At 46.6% G+C, this 27,050-nt stretch overlaps 1 protein-coding gene across 1 annotated transcript; it reads left to right on the top strand.

Moving 5' to 3' along the window:
- Positions 1 to 113: 113 nt before the first annotated feature.
- PMF1 (polyamine modulated factor 1) lies at positions 114 to 27,050 on the top strand. The gene is made up of 5 exons (XM_047784323.1): positions 114 to 308; positions 21,766 to 21,871; positions 22,827 to 22,927; positions 24,514 to 24,709; positions 26,556 to 27,050. Exons 1-5 carry the CDS (start codon positions 148 to 150, stop codon positions 26,607 to 26,609), a joined length of 618 nt encoding a protein of 205 aa, XP_047640279.1. The 5' UTR covers positions 114 to 147; the 3' UTR covers positions 26,610 to 27,050.

Below are 27,050 nucleotides of genomic sequence, written 5' to 3'. Positions count from 1 at the left end.
GCCTCCGACGGTTTCCCCACCCCGCCGGCGGCTCGGTGATAGACATCCCGCTGCTTCCAATCGAAGGCGCCAGTGCCAGGAGCGGCCAATCGGGAGCTTGTGGGCGGGGCGGGCGGGCCGGTTAAGGTTTGGCGGTTCTATTTCAACATGGCCGAAGTGAGCAGCGTCAACGTAGCCAGCAGCAGTAAGGAAAAAGGGCCTGAAGGGTTGTCTCAGGAACTTCCGCGCCCTGGTACTACCATTTCAAGGGTGAAGCTTTTTGACACCATGGTGGACACCTTTCTCCAGAAGCTGGTCGCTGCTGGGAGGTAAGGTGGAAGAAATGAGGCTGTGGACAAAACTCGCAGCAGGTCGAAGCCGAGAGAGGGTTTATCCCGCCAGAGTCTAAATCCCGCGAGGCCAGGACGGCCAGACGGGAAACAGCTCAGTCACTTTGGTCTCGGAGTTCGCGGGTTATTGACTGGCTGTCGCGCAATCCTGTATCTCGAGGTTATTGACTGGCCGACACGCAATTCCTGTGTCTTCGGAAAGTCACGTGATGTTTACCAATACAGGTTATGTGAGGGCAGGCCTGGGACAAGTAGCTACTCCTTCCTCCAGTAGTTCTGTCCACGTGGTTGAGAGGAAAAGGTACAGGCTTTAAAAGCCGGGTTCACGTCATGGCCCAGCATAAGGTGAGCGAGACTTAACTGCTCTGTGCCTGTGTTGCTCATCAATAAAATGGTAACAGTAGTACCTTTCTCACAGGGTCTTTTTGAAGCTTGAGTGGATACATGTCTCTTTTAGAACAGTGCCGGCCATGTGCAAAGGGTTAGCGTTTTAGCTGTTATTATGTAAATAGTAATAACACCTTCACTGGGTGGTTGTGAGGACTGTAGAAAAAAACGCTTGATGTCTTACATTTTACTTTTTTTTTGTCTTTTTGCCTTTTCTAGGGCCGCACGCGTGGCATATGGAGGTTCCCAGGCTAGGGGTCCAATCCAAGCTGTGGCCGCCAGCCTACGCCAGAGCCACAGCTACGCCAGATCCGAGCCGCGTCTGCGACCTATACCACAGCTCACGGCAACGCTGGATCCTTAACCCCCTGAGCAAGGCCAGGAATTGAACCCGCAACCTCATGGTTCCTAGTAGGATTTGCTAGCCACTAAGCTATGACCAGGAACTCCTTGATTTTTACTTTTTTTTTTTAAGAGGATAGAATTTATTTGAAGCATCTTTTTGACTACAGTGGCATGAAACTGAAAGTCAACCACAGGAAAACAATTGGGCCAAAAAAAAAAATTACATGGAGACTAAAACATGCTACTAAAAACCAATGGGTCAATGATGAAATAAAAAAGGAAATTAAAAACAATACCTTAAGGAGTTCCCATAGTGGCCCAGTGGTTAATGAACCCAACTAGGATCCATGAGGATGTGGGTTCAATCCCTGGCCTCACTCAGGGGGTTAAGGATCTGGCGTTGCCATGAGCTGTGGTGTAGGTCACAGACACGGCTCGGATCCTATGTTGTGGCTGTGGCTATGGTGTAGGCCAGTGGCTACAGCTCCAATTGAACCCCTAGCCTGGGAACCTCCGTATGCTGTGGATGTGGCCCTAGAAGGACAAAAAGACAAAAAAAATACCTTGAGACAAATGACAATGAAACTTGATTTTTACTTTAAATGAACTTTTTTTTTTTTTTAATTTTATGGCCACCCCCGAGTTAAATGGAAGTTCCTGGGCCAGGGATTGAATATGAGCAACAACATATGGATTGAATATGGACAACAGTGGATCCTTTAACCCACTGCACCTGGGATTGAACCCGCACCTCCGCAGTGCTCCAAGCCCCTTCAGTCGGATTCCTTTTTTTTTTTTTTCTCTTTTTACAGCCGCACCTGTGGCATATGGAAGTTCCTGGGCTGGGATTGAATTGATTCTGCAGCTGCCGGCTTATGCCAGAGCCTCAGCATCTCCAGATCTGAGACACAGCTGCGACCTACATGGAAGCTTGGGGCAATGCAGGATTTTTAACCCACTAAACATGGCCAGGGATAGAACCTGCATCCTTAGGGACACTATGTCAAGTTCTTAACCTGCTGAGCCGTGCTGGGTACTCTGAAATGAACAATAATCTAACAGTATTATTGACCTGGGTTCTTGGCACTTTAATCAATAGAAATTAAGAGGCCAGGTGAAAAATTCAAGCAATGCTTTATTGGGGCTCACATGAGGGAGTGAAAACAAGTAACAGATGCCCTTGCTTTCTCACTAAAGGCGAGGAGGGTGCTGAAGGGGCAGCTATCTGTTCCCTTAAACGTGGTGGGGATAGGAGAGCGTCTATGGGTCCAGCGGATGGAATGGCTTAGGTGGTCTTCCCACCCTCTTGGTGGTCTGTGTGCAGGGATCATGCACAGTACTCTGCTTTTGCGTCCCCACACCTCAACGGTGGCATCTGGCTTTTTGGTCTTTGTGTATTTTGTCCATAATAACATGCATGCAGTTATTTCTAGTCCCTTATAGTTTCTTTGTAGTCTGCTGTTTGAGGAGATATTTGTCCAGCTGCAAGCACTGCAGGAGAGGGTCCCAAGTCACTGCCTGTCACAACAGGTGTTGGATACTTTAAAAGAGGAGTTTGGGGAGTTTCCTGGTAGCCTAGTGATTAAGGATCCGGCATTGTCACTGCTGTGGCACAAGTTCAATCCCTGGCCTGAGAACTTCCATTTGACACAGGGCAGCCAAGAAGAAAAAAAAAAAGGAAGAGTTTTGCCCCACTACCCTAGAACATTAAGGCTGAAATACTGTTATCAGAACTTTAAGGAGTTTGATCAGCCTGTTCTCCATCCACTCTCTATATCTCCACTACCTCTTTGACTTTATCAAGACTCTTGTCTTCTCCCAGTCTCCTTCCCTCCTTATTTTAGCACTTTACCTTTCCTACATGAATCTTATTTTCCATCTCTTCACTCGTTGATTCACTCAGCAAATATTTTTTTTTTTGTCTTTTTTGTTGTTGTTGTTGTTGTTGTTGTTGCTATTTCTTGGGCCGCACCTGCGGCATATGGAGGTTCCCAGGCTAGGGGTCTAATCAGAGCTGTAGCCACCGGCCTTCGCCACAGCCACAGCAACGCGGGATCCGAGCCGCGTCTGCAACCTACACCACAGCTCGCGGCAACGCCAGATCGTTAACCCACTGAGCAAGGGCAGGGACCGAACCCGCAACCTCATGGTTCCTAGTCGGATTCGTTAACTACTGCGCCACAATGGGAACTCCTCAGCAAATATTTGAGTGCCTACTCTGAGCCAGGCACTGAGTCAAGGTGCTAGGGATATGATAGAGCAGACAAGACCCCTGTCTTGGACTTGCATTCAGTGGGTAGAAACATGGAGTAAACAAAATAATTACAGAGCTTGGTAAAGTAAATGAGTAGGTGATGTGATGGAGAGCAACATGGGAGAAAAGAAAAATTAGGATGGTTAGGGATTCTACTCTGAGGAGGTGACATTAATCTGAAACTTAAATAATGAGAAGGAGCCAGCTTTTTGAAGAATTAGAGAAAAAACTTAGGAAGGGTCAGCAGCTTATGGAGAGGCTCTGGAATGGTCAAGGTATTCTGGGAAGTGGCAGAAGGCTTTTTGTCTCCAGCATAGTGAACAGAGTAGGTAAAATCAAATGAGGCTGGACCAGCAGGTAACAACAGCCTTATCATTCAGAGCCTAGTTTCCATAGTAGTACATTTGATAAAATAATTTGTAATTATTTTGTGGACAGTTCATGACACATCATTTTATGTCCAGGCAAGATCTCTCCTGAGAGTTCACTGGTGGCTCAATGGGTTTAAGATCTGGCATTGTCACTGCTGTGGCTTGGGATTGATCCCTGGCCCAGGGGACTTTGCATGCTGAGAGTGTAGCCAAAAAAAAAGATCTCTCTTTTGATTGATTGATTGGCTTTTCCTTATTCATTATTTCCCTCCTCTCCCTTGCCTATTGGCCCTGCTTCCTGTTGGCTGTATGTCCTCCAATTATTCATGCATTCATATGCAGTATTTATTGGCCATCTACAATGTCCCAGGCTCTGTTCCAGGAGTTGGAGATAGAGCAGTGACGAAGATAGGAAAGTCCTTGCTCTCATGGAGTAGATTTTCTTGTGCCATAAAAAAAATAAATCAGGAGAGCCCATAATACCTCAATAGTAATGAACCTGACTAGTATCCATAAGGACTCGGGTTCAATACCTGGCCTCACTCAGTGGGTTAAGGATCTGTCATTGCCATGAGCTGTGGTGTAGGTCACAGATGTGGCTCAGACCTGGCACTGCTGTGGTTGTGGTGTAGGCCGGCAGCTACAGCTCCAATTAGACCCCTAGCCTGGGAACTTCCATTTGGTGCAGGTGCAGCCCTAAAAAGACCAAAAAAAAAAAAAAAAGGAAGAAAGAAAAAGATAAATCAGTGTAAAGGAATAGAGAACAATGGGGAAGGGGTCTGGGTTAGTGTGAGTCCAAGGAAGTGACAGTTGAATATGTTTGCATCCTTGTTTTTGTTTTGTCTATGTATGTTTTAAGTTTATCTCAGTGATAATTATGCCGCATGTCTTTTCCCTCAACATATTTTTTTGAAAGATCTAACCATGTACTGCGTAAGTACATGTAAGTGCATATGGTTCAGAGCTTCTCATCATTTCATGGTGTGCATCCAGCACTTATCCATTCCCTATCGTGGATACCTAGTTACTTCCAACTCCCTCCTCCACAGATTATGCCAGAGTACATCCCCTCATGCACAGACTAGTGCTAGAATTTCCTGAGGTATATAATGGAGCGGGATCATTGGGTTCAGGGGTTTACATCTACCTATATTCTGTCGGATTGTTTTCCAGAAAGGCTGTTTCTATCTCCTATATCCTCACCACCACTGGGTATCCACCATTCTATTATTTGCCATTCTAAAGGTGTGAAGGGATATTTCAGTATTATTTTAATTTGCACACACCTAACTCCTATAAGAGTTAGGATGTGCAATTCCTTATATACCTCATTAGTTGTTTGCCTTCCTCTTCTGCGAACTGCCTACTCATTTCTTCTGGTTTTCTTTTTTTCCCCCCTTTTTACAACTGCACCTGCAGCATATAGAGTTTCCCAAGCTAGGGGTTGAATCAGAGCTCCAGCTCCTGGCTTATGCTGCAGCCACAGCAATGCCAGATCCAAGCCTCATCAGTGACTTACATCACAGCTCAAGGCAGCACAGGATCCCCAACCCACTGAGCAAGGCCAGGGATCAAACCCACATCCTCGTGGATACTAGTTGGGTTTATTATTTTATTTTTCTTTTTTTGTTATTATTTTTTAATAGTTATTTCCCCAGTACAATTTTTTTTCCTACTGTGTAGCATGGTGACCCAGTTACACATACATGTGCACATTCTATTTTCACACATTATGTTCCATCATAAGTGACTAGACATAGTTCCAAGTGCTACACAGCAGGATCTCATTGCTAATCCATTCCAAAGGCAATAGTTTGCATCCATTAACCCCAAGCTCCCCAACCACCCCACTCCCTCCCCCTCCACCTTGGCAACCATAAGTCTATTCCCCAAGTCCATGATTTTCCTTTCTGTGGAAAGGTTCATTTGTGCTTTATATTAGATTCCAGATATAAGAGATATCATATGGTATTTGTCTTTCTCTTTCTGACTTACTTCACTCAGTATGAGAGTCTCTAGTTCCATGCATGTTGCTGCAAATGGCATTATTTCGTTCTTTTTTATGGCTGAGTAGTATTCCACTGTGTATACCACATCTTCCTAATCTTCCTAATCCAATCATCTGTCGATGGACATTTGGGTTGTTTCCATGTCTTGGCAATTGTGAATTAGTTGGGTTTATTACCACTGAGCCATGGTGAGAAATCCCTAAGATAATAATTATTAGTTCAATTTTGAGCTTTTATTTTTGAAGACATTCTGTTATTTTTAAGTATGAATCATTTTATCTGCCCTTGAAAAGCTTGTCAGGTCAAAGTCCTGTGTTTGGGATGCTAACTGCATGGTAGGGGCTGAAGTGGTCCAGGTAAGAGACATAGTGTAAATAAGAGATGTGGGTGGACATGAGCTGATTAGAGATAGAATGGATTGGAGGGGAAGATGAGGGAAAGGGGAACTTCTGGAGGATGCTAACTCTTGATGGTTATTAAGTGAGAGGTTTTACCAGTCTATTGAGATGGAGAAAAACACTCCCTGCTAAGAGTTGGGGGAGAGAACTGGGTCTAGGATTGGAAATTAAGACATCTCTTTGAATAGGTTCAGTAGCAGATGCAAGGCCAGGGATCAAACCCGAAACCTCATGGTTCCCAGTCAGACTCGTTTCCGATATGCCATGACGGGAACTCCCCAAAGGAATATTTTAAACTTCAGGTTGAATTTCCCTACAACTCAGCATATTTTCTTTTCTTTTTTTCTGCTTTTTAGGGCCTCACCCAAACCATATGGAAGTTCCCCGGCTAGGGGTCAAATCGGAGCTACAGCCAGCCTATGCCACAGCCACAGCAATGTGGGATCCGAGCTGTGTCTGCGAACTACACCACTGCTCATGGCATCACAGGATCCCCAACCCACTGTAGCTGCGGGCCTACACCACAGCCTCATCTGACCCACACCACAGCTCACGGCAACACCGGATCCTTAACCCACTGAGCGAGGCCAGGGATCAAACCCAAAACCTCATGGTTCCTAGTCGGATTCTTTTCCACTGTGCCACGACGGGAACTCCACCACTCTATTCATTGCTTATTATGGTGCCTGGCACAGAGTAGACACTCAATAAATGCTTTTGGAATAAATGAGGATACCCAAGCTGTATCTTTCTCTTGAGCTTCAGACCTGTCTTTTACAATTTACTATTAGAATTCCCACTTGGTGTCCCACAGAACCATCAAGTTCAGCAAAACAGGATTTCTCCTCACTGTGTGGTTTCTAACTTGGTTGAAGATGCCACCATCTACCCATTCTCTAGGCCAGAGATTTAGGGGTCTTCACCTTTCAGTCATCTACTAAGCCCAGTTGCTTCCAGCCTCTCTCCCCAGTCTCCTCTCCATCCTTGTGCACATGCTTTAGTTCAGGCCCTCACCATCTCTCACTGGATTTTTGTACCAGCCTCATTCTTGCCCCCTCCCTCCAGTCTACAGCTCAGATTTGAATATGTCCTTCTCCTGCTTTAAAAGTGGTCTTATTGGTTCAGGGTTGCTTCCAGAATCAAATGTCAGCTCCTTAGCTTAGTGTATAAGCCCATTCAACTCCTTGGCCTCTCCTGTCTCTCCAGCCATGGTCAGGGCCAAGAGTGTGCATGTAGCATATGCATACTTGTATGCAAACACACACATGCACATAAAGTCTTCTGCACTGAGTGCTGCCACTGTCCCCCTACTCTTGGCACCTGCTCTATTTACTGCTTCTTGTTTAGAACATCCTTTCCCTCATTTGGTTAAATAGGAACTTATAGCTGGTTTCCACATAGAAAGAGCTCAGTAAGTGTCATTTATGAATACAGACTTTTAAGATGTGTGCAAATACTTGACCCTCTCCCAACTCATTAAGTTAAAAATTCTCAATCCCAAAGACCAAGTACTTATACTGGAGACAGGAATCTCTACATAATGAAAGCTGGTTTATTCACATGTCAGTTATCTAAAGGAGTATTTTATTTATTTTTTTGTCTTTTTGTCTTTATAGGGCCACATTGGCGGCATATGGAGGTTCCTAGGCTAGGGGCTTAATCAGAGGTGTAGCTGCTGGCTTACACCATAGCTCATGGCAATGCTAGATCCTTAACCCACTGAGCGGGGCCAGGGATCAAACCCGAAACCTCATGGTTCCCAGTCAGACTCGTTTCCGATATGCCATGACGGGAACTCCCCAAAGGAATATTTTAAACTTCAGGTTGAATTTCCCTACAACTCAGCATATTTTCTTTTCTTTTTTTCTGCTTTTTAGGGCCTCACCCAAACCATATGGAAGTTCCCCGGCTAGGGGTCAAATCGGAGCTACAGCCAGCCTATGCCACAGCCACAGCAATGTGGGATCCGAGCTGTGTCTGCGAACTACACCACTGCTCATGGCATCACAGGATCCCCAACCCACTGAGCGAGGCCAGGGATCAAACCCGCATCCTCATGGATACTAGTCAGATTCATTTTCACTGTGCCACAGTGGGAATTCCAATTTTTTTCATGTACATATTTGTTTGATTAGGGGGGCAAATTTGATGCACTCCAGAGTGAATGGAAGATTATTGGCCTCACCAGGCTATCAGATACCATGAACCCATGCCCTTGCCTTTAGTTAGGGGGTCTTCCTTTCATTAGATTGGCTAAGGCAAAGACCTCTGAATCTGCCCTCTCTCAGGCTTCAGAATGTTGACATGTGGTCCTCTTGGAGCCTACCATTTGCGATCTCTCCCTTGACCTCTGAATATGAAGGATTCTTTTCTGTCCTCACAGCCTCCTGGACTTTCTAAGAAACAGCTATTCTCCTATTTAGCTAAAGCAAGCAGATGAGGCTTGCTATGTTTTGCTACAAACTGAGACCTACCAAGAGAGGCAGTTAGAGGTGGTGTTGGTGGGGCCCTGGTTGAAGTTAGCACTGTTTGGAGGAAAGTTTACTCTGCCACAGGCACCCTGGCACCTGGCAGCTGTGCCACATGGTGTCAGTCCCAGGGTTGAGGTGGGGGTTGTGGAAGCAAGAGGTGGTTGACCCTTAAGTTCTTCGATGCCAGACTGGTCCAATGCCTGGCCTGGTCCACTTTTCGAGCCTGAGAGGTGCTACAGAGTGTGATTTATATAAACTGACTTAAAGCCTACGATCTGACAATGACCAAGGAAGGAGAGCTAGTTGCATTTGTATGCGAACTGGTAAGAGTTAAACTAGTGGCTGAGATTGTTGGTATTCATTGGAGACAGTTCTTCACAGGAAAAAGAGTGGTTTTATACATAAAGTATTCTGATTAAATAAGTGCTTTAGGAGTTCTTGTTATGGCTCAGCGGAAACGAATCTGACTAGCATCCCTGAGGTTGTAGGATCGATCTCTGGCCTCGTTCAGTGGGTTAAGGATCCGGCGTTGCTGTGAGTCGTGCAGACGTGGCTCAGATCCTGAGTTGTTGTGGCTGTGGTGTAGGCCAGCAGCTTAGCTCCGATTCGACCCCTAGCCTGGAAATCTCTGTATGCTATGAGTGTGGCCCTAAAAAAAAAAAAAAAAAAAAAGCTTCAGAAATATCTCACCCTCTTTGTATGAGCAGATGATGCGTGCTAGTGGCAGTGGTTAGTTTCTAAAGTGTGGGTATGACTCATCAGACTGTGGTGTGCGGCTTCAGCCCCATCATGCTGATTCTCTCTTCTTTGCATGTTTCCAGGCCATCCACCTTGCTCTGTCCCCACAGAGTCTGCCTTGCTCAAATCAGCCATCATCTCAGCCATGCCTCCCGAATCCACCCTCACACAGCAGCCTGAGGGAACTTCTAAAGTACAAATCGGAAGTTCCCATCGTGGCACAGCGGAAAAAATCAGACTAGGAACCATGAGGTTGCGGGTTCGATCCCTTGCCTTGCTCAGTAGGCTAAGGATCCGGCATTGCTGTGAGCCTCGGTGTAGGTCGCAGACTTGGCTCAGATCTGGCATTGTTGTGGCTGTGGCCTAGGCCGGTAGCAACAGCTCCAATTAGACCCCTAGCCTAGGAACCTCCATATGCCGCAGGTGCAGCCCTAGAAAGACAAAAGACAAAAAAATACAAATGGATCATATCCCACCCCTGCTTAACACCCTTTTCTAGCTCTTCCCAGCAGGATACAGTGCAGACTCTGTGTGCCTGGCCCTTCTCTGCCTGGCCCACCAGCCTTTGGACTGTGTGTCTTGGATGATAGGGGCACGTGATCCAGTTCATATGGCTCCACCATGCCCCAGCTGTGTGACCTTGGGCAAGCTTCTCTCTGCCTCAGTGTCTGCATCTGAAAAATGGGCATGGTGCTCATAGACCCTATTCCAAAGAGGTATTGTGAGGACTAAATGAGTTATTCCACACGGAGTGCTTAGTAGAGTGCCTGGTTCTAGTCAGTGCCCAGGACACATTTCCTGTTATTATGTCTTCACGTGTACAGTGTACAGGGATATATGTGCACTTTACTCTTAGCTACACTGCTGGGGCCTTCTGTCCTCTGACTGACTGTGTGACAGTCTTGGGTCTCAGGTGGTGTTTCCTCTAGGGAGTCTTCCTGGAGCTCCCTTCTAAGCCCCCCATGCTGTCCCATCCTCATTTCGGTCTCTTTCCTTCTAAACTGTATGCCCTTTGAGGGTGGGATTGTACTCTTATCTTTGAGTTTGTGCCACTGAGTTCGACCTGGCACATGGTCAGTGCTCAGTGTTTGTCAAGTGAATAAATGAATACAGTTACCTGATGGTATTTTTTTATCTTCATGCTAATATTTATCAAATCAGAAGCTTTTCTTTTTTTTAATAGAAAAATTATTCTAATTTTAGATTCTCACTATGAACTTCCTAGTGGTTTCCAAAAGAATCCAAGCAATAAAAGGTTAAAATAAGCCCCAGAGACCTAATAACCTAAAGACATAATTAAGATTAATTTTTTTTTTTTTGGTCTTTTGCTGTTGTTGTTGTTGTTGTTGTTGCTATTTCTTGGGCCGCTCCCCCGGCATATGGAGGTTCCCAGGCTAGGGGTCGAATCGGAGCTGTAGCCACCGGCCTACACCAGAGCCACAGCAATGTGGGATCCGAGCCGCGTCTGCAACCTACACCACAGCTCACGGCAACGCCGGATCGTTAACCCACTGAGCAAGGGCAGGGACCGAACCCGCAACCTCATGGTTCCTAGTCGGATTCGTTAACCACTGCGCCATGACGGGAACTCCAAGATTAATTTTTAAAAAATAACTTTAATTTTTAAATTTTTAAAAGATAACTTTTTTCTTTTTATAGCTGCACCTGTGGCCTGTGGAAGTTCCCAGGCTAAGGGTCAAATCGGAGCCACAGCTGCCAGCCTGTACAACAGCCACAGCAACTCAGGATCTGAGCCACATCTACAACCTACACCACAGCTTGTGGCAACACCAGATCCTCAACCTACTGAGTGGAGCCAGGGATTGAACCCACATCCTCATGGATACTAGTCGGGTTTGTTTCCACTGAGCCACAATGGGAACTCCAGCATGTATCTGTTTGTTTGTTTTTCTTTTTTTTTATTACTCAATGAATTGTAATACATTTATAGTTGTATAGTGATCATCACAACTCAGTTTTATAGCATCCTGCATGTATCTTTTTTTAGTTACTCAATGAATTTTATTACATTTATAGTTGTACAACAATCATCACAACCAAATTTTATAGCATTTCCATCCCAAACCCTCAGTGCATCCCCCTGCCCCTCAACCTGTCTCATTTGGAAACCATAAGTTTTTCAAAGTCTCTGAGTCGGTATCTGTTCTGCAAAGAAGTTCATTGTGTCCTTTTTTTAAGATTCCACATGTAAGTGATAGCATTTGATGTTGGTGTCTCATTGTCTGACTGACTTCACTTAGCATGATAATTTCTAGGTCCATCCATGTTGCTGCAAATGACGTTATTTCTTTCTTTTTAATGGCTGAGTAACTGCATGTATCTTTTGAATTACACTTCTCTTCATATATATGCCTAGAAATGGGATTGTTGGATGGTATGGAAACTCTGTACTTAGTTTTTCTTTTCTTTTTTTTCTTTTTCGGCCACACCCACGGCATATGAAAATTCCTGAGCCAGGGATCAAATCTGAGCTGTAGCTGTGGCAACACTGAATCCTTAACTCACTGCGCTGGGCTTGGGCTGGAACCTGAGCCTCCACAGAGACATCACTGGATCATTAACTCATTGCACCACAGCAGGAACTCCTGTCTTTAGTTTCTTAAGGAACCTCCATACTGTTCTCCATAGAGAAGACTGCACCAGTTTCCATTCCCACCAACAGTGTAGGAGGGTTGTCTTTTCTCCATACCCTCTTGAGCATTTTTTATTTGTAGGCTTTTAAATGATGGCCATTCAGACCAGTGTGAGGTGATACCTCATTGTAGTTTTGATTTGCATTTCTCTAATAATTAGCTATGTTGAGCATCTTTTCGTGTGCCATGGGCCATCTTTTCATGGGCCATCTGTATGTCGTCTTTGTAGAAATGTCTATTTAGATCTTTTGGCCATTTTTTTGGGTTTTTTTTTGGGGGGGGGTTGTCTTTTTAGGGCCGCTCCCACGGCATATGGAGGTTCCCAGCCCAGGGGTCTAATCGGAGCTGTAGCTACTGGCGTACACCACAGCCCCAGAATTGTCAGATCAGAGCCTTGTCGGTTTCCTACACCGCAGCTCATGGCAACTCCGGTTCTTTAACCCACTGATCGAGGTCGGGGATTGAACCTGCATCCGCATGGATGCTAGAGAGATTTGTTTCTTTTCTTTTCTTTTTTTTTTGTCTTTTGTCTTTTTTGTTGTTGTTGTTACTGTTGTTGCTATTTCTTGGGCCGCTCCCCCGGCATATGGAGGTTCCCTGGCTAGGGGTCGAATCAGAGCTGTAGCCACCGGCCTACGCCAGAGCCACAGCAATGTGGGATCCGAGCCGCGTCTGCAACCTACACCACAGCTCACGGCAACGCCGGATCGTTAACCCACTGAGCAAGGGCAGGGACCGAACCCGCAACCTCATGGTTCCTAGTCGGATTCGTTAACCACTGCGCCACGACGGGAACTCCCTTTTTTTTTTTTTTAAGAGAAACATTTCTTAATGAAATAGGGCAGATGGTGGGGGGGTGGAGGCATAAATTTGTCACAGTGATCCCCATCTTCTCTCTCCAGTTTCTATTTTTCTTGGTCTCTGTCTTCTTTGCCCTCCATTCCTATACTGGGCTGAAATGCCAGTTGCCACCCGCCCTCTGGTGGACAGCCTGTGAAACAGGAGTTCAGTTGAGTAGCAAACCAGTTACCATGGAGGAAGGCCAGGGCTTCCTTAGCACTAGGACACATGTTTACTTTTCTGTACCTCTGTCTTTCCATTCCTATAGAATTTATCTGTGTATAAAACTGAAAGATTGACAAAACACCAGAGCTTGATTCTGGGCTTAAATATTTTAAATGATAAGTCAATTTACAGTAGTGTGTGTTTTTTTATTAAACTATAGTTGATTTACAGTGTTGTACCAATTTCTGCTATACAGCAAAGTGACAGTCATATACATAATTATATTCACTGTATTACTATAAACTGATAGTCAAATATACATAATTATATTATCTTCATTATACCACTATAAAGTGATAGTCATATATATATGTGCATACATATATATACACACATATATAATTGTATTATCTTCACTATACCCCTATAAAGTGATGGTCATATATATACATACATATACACATATATAATTATCTTCACTACACCACTATAAAGTGATAGTCATATATATACACACACACACACACACACATATATACATATATATATGATTATATTATCTTCCATCATGGTCTCTCCCAAGAGATTGGATTTAGTTCCCTGTGCTATACAGTAGGACCTAATTGCTTATCCATTCTAAATGTAATAGTTTGCATCTACTAATCCCAAACTCTCAGTCCATCCCACTCCCTAACCACCTCCCTTGGCAACCACAAGTCTGTTCTCTATGTCTGTGAGTCTGTTTCTGTTTTGCAGATAGTTCATTTGTGCCATATTTTAGATTCCACATATAAGTGATATCATATGGTATTTGTCCTTCTCTGACTTCACATAATATGTTAATCTCTAGTTGCATCTATGTTGCTGCGAATGGCGTTATTTCATTCTTTTTATGGCTGAGTAGTATTCCGTTGTGTATATGTGCCATGTCTTCTTAATCCACTCATCTGTCAATGGACATTTAGGTTGTTTCCATGTCCTGGCTATTGTGAATAGTGCTGCAGTGAACATAGGGAAGCATGTATCTTTTTGAATTATTGTTTTGTCCAGGTATATGCTCAAGAGTGGGATTGCTGGGTCATGTTGTATTTCTGTAATTTTCTGAGGAAGCTCCATACTGGTTTCCATAGTATTTGTACCAATTTACATCCCTCCCAACAGTGTAGGAGGGGTCTCTTTTCTCCACATCCTCTCCAGCATTTGTTATTTATAGACTTATTAATGATGGCCATTAAGAAGAGATGTGAGGAGTTCCCATTGTGGCATAGCAGAAGCAAATCTGACTAGTATCCATGAGAATGCGGGTTCAATCCTTGGCCCCATTCAGTGGGTTAAGGATCTGGCGTTGCTGTGAGCTGTGGTGTAGGTCACAGAAGCAGTTTGGATCCCACATTGCTGTGGCTGTGGTGTAGGACAGCAGCTGCAGCTCTGATTCGACACCTAGCCTGGGAACTTCCACATCCCACTGGTGCAGCCCTAAAAAGCAAAAAAAAAAAAAAAAAGAGAGAGAGAGAGATGTGAAGTGTGTGAGATGGTCTCATTGTAGTTCTGAGTTGCATTTCTTTAGGAATTAGCCATGTTGGGCATCCTTTCATGTGCCTACTGGCCATCATATGACTTTGGAGAAATGTCTATTTAGGTCTTCTGCCCATTTTTCTATTGGATCGTTTGTTTTGTTGTTGTTGTTGAATTGCATGAGTTGTTTGTATATTTTGGAGATTAAGCCCTTGTCAGGTGCATCATTTGCAAAATATTTTCTCCCAGTGGTAAAATTAAAAAAATATATATATTTTCTCCCACTTCATAGATTGTCTTCATTTTGTTTATGGTTTCCTTTGCTGTGCAATAGCTTGTAAGTTTGATTAGGTCCCTTTTTTTTTTTATTTCTATTGCCTTGGGAGACTGACCTAATAAAATATTTATGTCAGAATATTTTTCCTATGTTCTCCTCTAGGAGTTTTATGATGTCTTATCTTATGTTTAAGTCGTTAAGCCATTTTGAGTTTATTTTTGTGCATGGTGTGAGGGTGTGTCCTAGTTTCATTGATTTACATGCAGCTGTCCAGTTTTCCCAGCACCCCTTGCTGAAAAGACTGTCTTTTTCCCATTTTATATTCTTGCCTCCTTTGTCAAAAATTAATTGATCATAGGTGTCTGGGTTTATTTCTGGGATCTCTGTTCTGTTCCATTGATTGGTGTGTCTGTTTTTTTACCACTACCACGCTGTCTTGATTACTATAGCTTCGTGATATTGTCTGAAGTCTGGGAGAATTGTGACTCCTGCTTTGTTTTTTTCTCTCAGGATTTCTTTGGCAGTTCTGGGTCTTTTATGGTTCCTTATATGTTTTTGGATTATTTGTATGAGTTTTTTTGCACAGTAATTGAAATGCTTTTGCAATGAGTTTAAAAACAGTGATAGTGACTCAGATATTACACAATAAGGGTTTCAGAGAAAAAATAGATTAAAATCAGTTAATGTAGTCATTTCTGTTTTGAAACTCAGTAAATGTAGTCTTTATTTTATTTTTGCTTTTTAGGGCTATACCCGTGGCATATGGAGGTTCCCAGGCTAGGGGTTGAATCGGAGCTATACCTGCTGGCCTACACCACAGCCACAGCAATGCAGGATCCTGGCTGTGTCTGCAACTCAGTAAATGTCCTCTTTAAAAGTTACTTTCATTGATAACAAAAGTAACCCTTTTTGTAGGGCCACAATTTAGGCTTTTCTTTGGGCTAAATCACATTACAGCAGAGGGCAATGGGTTCTTTCCATACATACAGTTGCAACCAAGATGTATTTATTAAGCACTTACCTTCTGCAGGGGAGCCGTCTCAACTCTAGGAAGCCAAGTTACTGACTGTTCTATGCTTCTCAGGGGTGGTGAGAACTTTTCTTTAGAGAAAGTAATAATAACTGTAGCTAACATGGAGCATCTCCACGTGCTATGCTGTGGGCCACACACTGTACTAGGTATTTTGTATGCAAAACCTCATTTAATCCTCACATTAATTTTGTGACTTGTAGATAGTTTGTTTTGTTTTGTTTATGTTTTATTGAAGTACAGTCGATTTAGGAGATTGTGATAATTTCTGCTGTACCACAAAGTGATTCTGTTATACATGTACACACATTCATTCTCTTTCAGATTGTTTTGCCACATAGATTATCACAGAATATTGGGTAGAGTTCTCTGTGCTGTACAGCAGTTCCCCATTGGCCAGTCATTCCATATACCTCAGTCTGCATATACAATCCCAAATCCCTAGTCCATCCCACCCCACCACATGTCCCCTTTGGTAACCGTAAGTTTTTCAAAGTCTGTGAGTCTGTTTCTGTTCTGCACATAAGTTCACTTGGCGTTCCCTTGGTGGCTCAGTGGTTAAGGTATCCGACTAGGATCCATGAGGATGCAGGTTCCATCCCTGGCCTCACTCAGTGGGTTAAGGAACCGGTGTTGCCGTGAGCTGTGGTGTAGGTCACAGACGCAACTTAGATCCAGCGTTGCTGTGGCTGTGGCATAGGCCAGTAGCTATAGCTCAGATTCGACTCCTAGCCTGAAAATTTCCATATGCTGAAGGTACAGCCCTAAAAGGTTCATTTGTATCCTTTCCTAACCTGCCAGGGATCAGATCTGAGCCACTGTTGGGATCTCTGCTGTGACTGCAGCAATGCCAGATCCTGTGCTGTGCTGGGCTGAGGATCAAACCTATGTCTCAGTGCTCCAGAGATTCTGCTGCCATTGTGCTACAACAGGAACTAATTTTGTGACTTATAGTTATTATCTCCATTTGACAGAGGTGGAAACAGGCTTATATAGATGAGGAGGTTGTCCAAGATCACTCAGCTGATGAGTGGTAGAGGTAGGATTTGAACCCAGGCAAAAGGACAGCATTCTTTAGAGCCAGTGCTCTTACCCAGCACAGTTGGGTGGCCCCTTGTGTACCCTTGGAAGGCCAAGGGCAGAGATCATTACAGCAGAGGGCAAAGGGGGGCTTGGCAGAGAGGCTGTTGGAGACTCTTTGCAGGGAGGACTCCTCTGTCCAAGTAGCCCAGGCCTGGTACCCTCGGGTCCAGGTGGCTGGGAGTGGGACAGGCCTAGGGCCAGGCAGCCCAAGCCTCACTTCATCCCTGGTCGCCTGGTCTGCAGCATGTCTTGAGTGCTGCTGCTGTATATCTAACACTGTCCTGGGTACCCTGGAGATCCCAGTGAAGTAGCAGATGGCGTGCCTATCCACAGAGATACTAGCGTTTACATGAGAAGATAAAATGTGAGATTTGGTGGGTGTGGCCATGAATGTTTTCTAAACTGCATCACTTTTCCTGTTTCTCTGGGAGTGTTTTTTTGTTTCTGTTTTTGTTTTTTCCGGAAATTCACAAGGGCATTCACATCATTCCCAAGTCTGCACTGGCTCTCAAGAAAGGAAACACTGGGGTTGGGGGGAGAGGGAATTGCATGAAGGTGGTCAGAAGATACAAACTTCCAATTATAAGATGAATAAGAACAAGGGATGTAGCGTCCAACATGATGACTACAGTTAACACTGCCGTGTGATGTATTTGAAAGCTGTTAACAAAGTAGATCCTGGGGTTCCTGTTGTGGCTCAGCGGAAACGAATCCGACTAGTATCCATGAAGTTGCGGGTTCGATCCCTGGCCCCGCTCAGTGGGTTAAGGATCTGGTGCTGCCATGAGCTGTAGTGTAGGTTGCAGACACAGCTCAGATCCCATGTTGCTATGGCTGTGGCATAGGCAGGCAGCTGCAGCTCCTATTTACCCCTAACCTGGGAACTTCCATATGCCCAGGTGCGGCTATTAAAAAAAAGCAAAAAAAGAACGAAAGAAAGAAGATCCTATGAGTTTTCATAACAAGGAAAAACCTTTTTTTTTCTTCTTCTTCCCTTTTTTAAAGGCCACACCCGCAGCATGTGGAGGTTTATTCTAGGGGTCCAGTCAGAGCTACAGCTGCTGGCCTATGCCACAGCCACGGCAATGCCAGATCCGAGCCGCGTCTTCAACCTACACTACAACACAGCTCATGGCAACACCAGATCCTTAAACCACTGAGCAAGGCCAGGAATCGAACCCAAAACTTCATGGTTCCTAGTTGGATTCGTTTCCATTGCACCATGACGGGAACTCCTCTTTCTTTTTTTGGTCTTTTTGTCTTTTTAGGGCTGTACCCGCAGCATATGGAGGTTCCCAGGCTAGGGGTCTAATCGGAGCTGCAGCTGCCGGCCTATGCCACAGCCACAGCAATGTGGGATCCAAGCCAAGTCTGCACCCTACACCACAGCTCACGGCAACACTGGATCCTTAACCCACTGAGCAAGGCCAGGGATTGAACCTGCAACTTCATGGTTCCTAGTCAGATTCATTTCCACTGCACCATGATGGGAACTTCTCCTTTTTCTTTCTTTTAAAGAATTTTAAAAAATATATTTAGAATGAAAGTGGGTTTATTGAGAGAGATACATTTCCATAGGCTGAATGTGATTCTCTCAGAAAGTGAGAGTGGCCCTGGCATATACACACTCCTTAGAGTGAAAGGCGGGAAGCCTCCTTTGTTTGTTTGTTTCTTTTTGTTTCTGTATGAGGTGATGGATGTTAACTAAACTTATTGTTAAAATAATTTACCAATATATGTAAGTCAAATCATTATGCTGTATACCTTAAACTTATAGGGTGCTATATGTCAATTATATCTCAATGGAACCAGTAGGAAAAAAAAACAAAAAATAGATTTCCCTTGTGGCACAGTGGGTTAAGGATCCAGTTGTCACTGCTGTGGCTGGGGTCGCTGCTGTGGTGTAGGTTCGTTCTCTGACCCAGGAACTTCCTCATGCCACGGGTGCACCTCCCCACCCCCCCAAAAGAAGGAAACTCACTTTCCTACTTTCTGCCTGGCTACTCTCTCTCCATGCTCTTGCAGCATACATTCCTCATACATTCCTGGTGTTTGTATCAATGTGCATGTTTCTGGGCTTCCCTTTCACTGATCTCTCATGCCCTGAAGGGGACACCAGAAGAGTTGGTGAGCAGCACCAGTGGGCAGGATTATCCCCACCCAGCCCTGGGCCGTGTCTGCTGCCAGCTGCCTGAACAGCAGAAAGATGCGCCCAGCTCTTTGCCTGGCGAGTGAGCTGGGAGGAGGAATCGGGATCCCCTATGTCTGAGTCAAACCCATTCCAAGCCACAATTACCCGGTTTCAATTCCAGTCCTGCTTGCTCAGGCGTCATGTGTTCCTCCACATCCCTCCATGTAGCCACAGACTGCGTGGCTCGTGGGGCCAGCGGCAAACAGCAAAATGTCTGGGGCTCTGTTGAGGGTTGAAAGGACGCCTGTCATCTTGGGTTTTTGGTACCGAGGTTTAGCCCCCAAGGTGTAGTGATGTCAAATGTGTATGCTTGAAAAGACGGGAGACTCTTAGCCTTACACAGAGGAGTGTTGGAGGTGTGTACAGCCAGCGCTCCAGAAATAAAGCCCTGGCGTGCAGGTTTGCCAGTTTCCGAGGGGTAAATACTCCTTGGCTGCCCAGCACAGCATCACCACCTCCAACTGAGAGGAGATGGGGCACCAGCACACTTTTATTCCCACAGATTGAGACCATGGATACAAGTAACGGGCAGAGTAACATGTGTAGAATGATTAGGAAGTCATATGTTTTGAGTAGTTAGTAGCTTTGTTTTTCAACTTATTGTGACTTTATATAATTTCACTTTCAACAATGTCTATGTTTAACAACTGATTCACAGATGTCCCGAAAATTTAACAGTAATCTCTTGCAAGCCAGTGGGGAGATTAAGGCAGAGGTGATAGGGCTCTCACTCTGCACCTGTTTCAAGAGACATTGTTTTAGGAGTTCCCGTCGTGGTGTGGTGGTTAACAAATCCGATTAGGAACCATGAGGTTGTGGGTTCGATCCCTGGCCTTGCTCAGTGGGTTAAGGATCTGGCGTTGCCATAAGCTGGGAACCTACATATGCCGCTGGAGCAGCCCTGGAAAAGGCAAAAAGACAAAAAAAAAGAGAGAGAGACATTGTTTTAGGGGTAGGGATAGCATCAGGAGGCTCAGAGAGCTGAGAAAGGGAGGCCCCGAAGTGACTCCTTGGGTGTGGTGGGGGCTGTGCTCTGGGTTCCAGGTACCTAACCCTGTTCATCCAGGTCCTCCCCACCCCCGAGTCTGACCCACACGCCTGAGGAGTATCTGGGATGACAGGGAAGCATCACTGTGGGCTTTCATGTGTCTGAGGACTTCTCCTCAGCTCAAACACTTACTGCAGGCCCCTTGAACACTGCTTCATCAGAGAGGTCTTCACGGACTACCCCCCACACTTAAAGATGGTCCCCATGGTACACTCTCTCAGCCCCATAACCCCTGCGCTTTTCCTCCCAGGCACTCTGCACAAGTAATCATCTCCGCATTCACATGTGAGTTTCTGTCTTTGCTGCCATCTCTTCCTCTACTAGAAGCTCCAGGAGGGCTGCCAGTCTCATTCTGCCCAGAGCACCCAGTACCTGGTGGTGACCAGCACATAGCAGGTACTCAGTGAATATTTGTGGAGGGGAAGGGCCTGAGAGAGGAGGCAGGAAAATAAGGAGAAGGGAGAGGAAACAGCCAAAAGAGTTCATTTAACTTATTTGAGTTTCTTAGTCCAAGAGGAACAAGCCATTGGGAGTATCCTTGATACCCTTTGACCATTCTAGCTACAAGAGGTATATCAGCTGCCAGTGAAAGAAACCCGATTTTATTTATTTATTTTTAAAATATTTTATTATTTTTTTTGGCCACCTTGTGCAGCAGCTTGATGTGGGATCTCTGTTCCCAGACAAGGGATTGAACTTGGGCCACAGTGGTGAAAACACCAAATCCTAACCACTAGACCATAAAGAGAACTCCCGAGAACTGATTTAAAATGGCATGAAAGGAGTTCCCATCGTGGCTTAGTGGTTAACGAACCTGACTAGGAACCACGAGGTTGTGGGTTCCATCCCTGGCCTTGCTCAGTGGGTTAAGGATCTGGCGTTGCCCTGAGCTCACTAACAAGAAGCTCCAAGGTGGAGTGGCTCCACGTTGGTGTTTGCAGCAGCTTCACGGTGTCCTCAGAGACCCCGGTTCTTTTATTCTCTCTGCTCTGCCTCTTTAGGGTAGAAACTCTGCCTTCGGGCCAGGGCCCCCAAGTTTGCCGGGAGTTGGAGGCATCACCTGCATGTAGTCATGCTCCACAGAAAGGGCATCAGTTCCTTCCTGTGTTGCTCTTTTTAGGAGGAAGGAAACCTCTCCCAGAGGCCACATTCCTTTTCTTAATCCAGCCCTGCAGGGGCACTGGAATGACCAGAAGTCCTCACAGTGGGATGCCCAGACCAGCAGCATCCACATCACCTGTGAGCTTGTTCAGAACAGAGGAGGTGGGCCCAGCAATCTGAGTTTTAACAAGCCCTCCTGGTGATTTGGTACTGAACTCAACTGGGGCTCTGCTGAGAGGAAGTGGGGAGGCTGGTGGGGCTGAGCCACCCTCAGTGACTGGAGCTGCAGATGAGACCTTTTTTTGGCTGCACCTGAAGCATATGGAAATTCCCAGGCCAGGGATCTAACCCGTGCCACAGCAGCAACCTGAGCCACTAGAGTGACAACACCCGATCCTTAACCTGCTTTGCCACTGGGGAGCTCCTGCAGATGAGACATTCTGCATATCCACTGCCTTTAACCAGAGCCATGAAGTAGACGGGACTTAGAGCCCTGTGAAGAGAGGCAGGGCTTTACCTCTGAACCCTGCCCACACTCGCCTTCTCTCCTTCCCGCCAGTTACCAGAGATTCACTGACTGTTACAAGTGCTTCTACCAGTTGCAGCCTGAGATGACACAGCGCATCTATGACAAGTTTATAACTCAGTTGCAGACATCTATCCGGGTAAGTGGCAGCCCTCTGAAGGTAGACCCTGCCCTGGGCCCGTCTCTACCCTCTATCCCCAGAACTGTCCTTCGTGCTCGGCAGGCTGCAGTGGCATTCATCCCTTCCCTCCAAATGATGTGTCTTGAATGCTGCTGGCCCGTATTGTAGTCATGCTTATAATTGTCTGCCCCATCAGACCCTGTGAACTTAGCGGACAGGCCTGGGTCTCCTCCTCTGTATTGCCAGCACCTGGTGCAGTGTCTGGCACAGAGGAGGCATTTAGCAAACCGTTGAATTCACTGGAACCGTATACTGGAGGGGATACAGAAAAGGACAGGATTCCATTTGTGTCTTTAAGTAGCTGTGATCTCTCTGGAGAGTTCACTTCCATGCTCTCACACTCCAGGATGGGTCTTGTTAAGCATCAATATACGTGTGCTGTCAGCAAAGCGTGCTTGGGTGTGGGGATAACAGCAGGGGCTGCAGCATTCAGAGGTGATGGGCAAGAGGAAAGTCTTGCTGAAAGCTCTTTTTATTTTATTATTTTATTTTTGTGTCTTTTTAGGGCCACTCCTGCTGTATATGGAAGTTTCCAGACCAGCTCCCAATCACAGCTGTAGTTGCTGGCCTACACCACAGCCACAGCAATGTGGGATCTGAGCTGTGTCTGTGACCTACACCACAGCTCACAGCAGCACTGGATCTTCAACCCTGAGTGAGATCAGGGATCAAACCCATATCATCGTTGGATACTAGTCAAGTTTGTTATCCCTGAGCCACAGCGGGAATTCCTGCAAGTTCTTTTTAAATGTTTTCTATTTTATATTTAATTTTCTTAATTATAGAAGTCACACGTAGAAAAGGTAGAATGTTTGTATAAAGACACAGAACTTAAATTTTACTAAGTGCTATTAGCAGTTCAGCATATGGAATGATTTAGTATCATTATAGCTCTTTCTTCTTTTCTTTTCAGGAGGAAATCTCTGAAATCAAAGCAGAGGGGAACCTGGAAGCTGTCCTAAATGCCTTGGATGGAATTGTTGAAGAAGGCAAGGACCGCAAGGAGACGGCCTGGTGAGAAGGGCAACGGGAGGACTTGAGGGGAAAGCAGCAGCATTTCAGCATCTTGCAGGCACTTTTCTAATGGACCTTGAGACTTTGGACTTTCAAACCCTGAGAGGACCTGTGACAGGGACAGATGGAGAGAACCAGCACCCCACAGTGACCAGGAACAGGCACATAGCCCGTCTTGAGGAGGAGAGCAGGGGTTTAGTGCATGTTGTCCAGGGGTCTGAGGTGACTGGGATGAGAAATCTTCCCAAGGGACCTCATCCCAGGACCCATCTGGCCTTCAGGAGAGAGGGCAGGGCAGTGGAATAAAGCAGAATAGTGAGCTTTGGAATCTTATGTCAAGTAGTCTGGCCCAAGCTTCTGGTTTTTGCTTTTTTTTCTTTCTTGTTTTTTTTTTTTTTTTTCCCCTCCCCCTGTCTTTTTAGGGGCACACCCACGTCCTGTGGAGGTTCCCAGGCTAGAGATCTAATTGGAGCCAGAGCGGCTGGCCTACACCACAGCCACAGCAACACGGGATCCAAGCTATGTCTGTGACTTGCACAGACTCATGGCTGGATCCTTAACCCACTGAGCGAGGCCAGGGATCAAACCTGCGTCCTCATGGATACCAGTCAGATTGTTTCCACTGACAGGAACTCCCCGAGCATCTGGTTTTTATTCATTTGTTCATTCAACAAATATTTAGGAGCACTTACTACTCGCCCAATACTGTTTTAGATGCCAGAGGTTCAGCAGTGACTAAGACACAAAAGACCTGCTCTCCTGGAGCTGTCATTTCAGTGGGCAGCCCTGCTGCCTGGTTGTCCTGGGCAGGATGGAGCAGGGGGCCCTGGGGACAGGAGTGGAGAGTTCAGGCCCCTGAGACTGCAAGTGGCCTGAGCTCCTTCTTTCCACCTCCCTACCCTGCCTGAGTAGAATCCTAATAGGTCAGGAGTAAAACTTTTTCATGCTTTTTCAATTTATTAATGCTGTGTGACCTCAATAATGAAGAGATTAACTTTTGTAACTGAGAAGGAACTTTTAAAGAATCTACAGTGGCTTCTATCCCATTGCCCATCAGAACTGACCCATCTCCTCACTCTGGGCACTCAGAACCCCCTATAATCTTACCTCCTGAGACCTGTCTTTCCTTATCTTCCCACATTAGCCAGCCGGGGCCTCTTGGGGTCTGGCCTGCTCTCAGACCACACCCTCCCTTCATCTCTCCAGCTCACAGTCCGCTGGAGTAGATGCACCAGCAAGGCACATGACCACAGGGACAGAGACAGGGGCAGACAAGTCACCTCTAGCCCTGGCAGGGGAGAGCTGGGGAGTGTATATGGATGAGAGCAGGAAGGCTAAGGGACAGCTGGAGAGAAGGGGAGAGATGGATTCCTGGGAGCTGAAGCCGTGGATGGGGGTTAGTGCTCCCATCAGGAGCAGGAGCTTTGCAGTTGGGTCTTGGGAGTGAGAGGGACCACAAGAGAGGCCTTGAAAGTCAGCCCAGCTTGAGCCTGAAGGTGGGAATGCCACCGACTGGGTTTGGAAGAAGCCTCACCCCCTGCACACATCTTCTCTGTCTCCACCCCATGCCCTCTGTGGCCCTGCAGGCGCCCTAGTGGGATCCCTGAGAAAGATCTGCGCAGCACCATGGTGCCCTACTTCCTGCAGCAGCGGGACGTCCTGCAGCGCCGTGTGCAGAAGCAGGAGGCCGAGAACAGGCAGCTGGCAGAAGCTGTCCTGGCTGGGCGCAGGCAGGTGGAGGAGCTGCAGCTGCAAGGCCAGGCCCGGCAGCAGGCCTGGCAGGTGAGTGTCCTGGCTCTGCCCTCAGGCACGTGTTCCCTGCTGCAGCAGAGTAGAGGGTGAGTAACTTGTCCAGGGTCAAGGTTAACGCTCTTCAGCCATGGCGATTCTACTCCATGCAACCACTGCCCAGTACTTTTAAAATATCTATATTAGAATGACTTCTAGAGCCTTCATATCTGAAACATATATGCCATGTAACAAATGTGTATCTTTTGAAGGTGAACTTAATTTCTGAAAGTGGGAGTTCCCATCGTGGCGCAGTGGTTAACGAATCCGACTAGGAACCATGAGGTTGCGGGTTCGGTCCCTGCGCTTGCTCGGTGGGTTAACTATCCGGTGTTGCCGTGAGCTGTGGTGTAGGTTGTAGACACGGCTCGGATCCCACGTTGCTGTGGCTCTGGCGTAGGCCGGAGACTACAGCTCCGATTCGACCCCTAGCCTGGGAACCTCCATATGCCGCGGGAGCGGCCCAAGAAATAGCAAAAAAAAAAAAAGAAAAAAGAAAAATTTCTGAAAGTGGCCCAAAGTCACTGGGGCCAAGTCAGTGAATTAGCGGAGGGGTGATCAAGCTGGATGACAGAGGCTGCAGAGAGATGAGATGGACTTTCTCACTGGCTCAAAATGTGGTTCCAAAAGAGGGTTTCTGGTAGGGCTTGAATGGTGGCCCATTTTTCCCTTCCTGGGGCAGACCCAATATGTCCCCAAACCCATGGCTCTCGGGTCCCTGGTCTTCTCGTTCCAAGACCAGTCAGCTACAGCCTGAAGGCCCTGCCCTGGCCTCAGTAAGGCCGAAAGCTTTGGAGACATGGCAGTAGGAGAAAGGCTAGTGCCTCGCTTGGCTTCCTCTTGTCCTCACCCCCTCAGCCCCCTCCTGTAACACAGTGGCCCCGGGGGTCTGTAGTGTGGTATAGTGGCCCAGGTTCTACACAGTAGGCAGTCAACCTGGAACAGGTTCCACAGCTCAGAGCTGTGTCTCAGTTATTCTTGGGGCCACCTTGCTGAGTCCTCAGGCAAGATGCTGCTTTGCCATTGCCCCTCTGTCACCATGAGGCCAAGGGTCACTCCCCTGTCTGGGCCCTGGCTTCCAAATTGGCCACATAGTGATCCCCAGGGCCTTGCCAGCTCTGACATTCAGTGCTTCTATTTTAAGAGGAGAAAGGAAGCCCCCTGCTCTTATAGCCACACCTCTCCCATTGCAGCTACAGATCTAACCATTATTTGAAGTGGGTCAGCTGGATTGAGTGTTCAGTGCTGAGCCCCATATGAGAGCTTCAAAGAGCTCTTTTCCACTACAGTTTCCATGTCTGTAGCCCAGCTGAACATCCAATTAATTTAAGAAAGTTTCAGAGTTCCTATTGTGGCTCAGCGGAAATGAACACAACTAGTATCCATGATGCAGGACCGATCCCTGACCTTGCTCAGTGGGTTAAGGATCTGGTGTTGCTGTGAGCTGTGGTGTAGGTTGCAGATGGGGCTTGGATCTGGCATTGTTGTGGCTGTGGCATAGGCCGGCAGCTGCAGCTCCAATTTGACCCATAGCCTGGGAACCTCCATATGCTGTGGGTGGAGCGGCCCTAAAAGGATTAGGGGCACACCTTAGGGGCCCTTGTTGAAGATCCCCTCTGCCCTGGGGAAGCTCAGCCTCAGTGCCATGGCACCCAACCTGCCATAAATGCCTGCTGAGTGGGGTGGATTTCCTAACATGCCCTACTGGGCCCTTGACATGAGCTACAGACCCCTTCCATTCATCCTGGGGAAACCCCGGCCTGGAGTCAAGGGTAGGTGGAGGGAAAGGGTTTGGATTTTCTCATCTCCCAATCTGCCTGTTCTCTCTCATTGATGTCAGGCTCTACACAGAGAACAGAAGGAGCTGATGGCCGTGCTGAGGGAGCCTGAGTGAAGAAGAGAGGGCCAGGCCCGGGAGCAGAGGGCAGTCAAGGACAAAGGCCTGTGGTCCAGCATGCTGAGCCTGAGTGAGCTGCCTCTAAGAACAGCTAAAATGGTGCCCAGTCCCAAAGCAGTGATGGAATTTGCTGGAGAAGGAGGCCTCAGCAGTCACCACTGCCACTGTGCCTTTGGGGCTCCCTTGGGTTTTCTTCTAACTTGAGGATTCTTGGCCTACTCCGCCCTGGGACTCAGGCACTATGCTTCCTCTCCTCTAGGTTCAGGCCAGCCCCTCCCTTCCCCCCGTCACACACCCCGCCACTCCTGAGCCCTCCCTGGGACCTGGCTTGGTGAATCTGTTTTCGGTCTCCACTGATTGCTCCCTTGCTAGCCAGCCTGAGGGCCCTTGCCATGTCCTCCCCACATCCGCAAATAAACTTCCTCCGCTACACTGTAA

Source organism: Phacochoerus africanus, chromosome 6, assembly GCF_016906955.1.
Source record: "Phacochoerus africanus isolate WHEZ1 chromosome 6, ROS_Pafr_v1, whole genome shotgun sequence".
Classification (NCBI taxonomy): Eukaryota; Metazoa; Chordata; class Mammalia; order Artiodactyla; family Suidae; genus Phacochoerus; species Phacochoerus africanus.
Note: the sequence above shows the minus strand (reverse complement) of the source record. Positions and strands in the feature narration are given on the sequence as shown.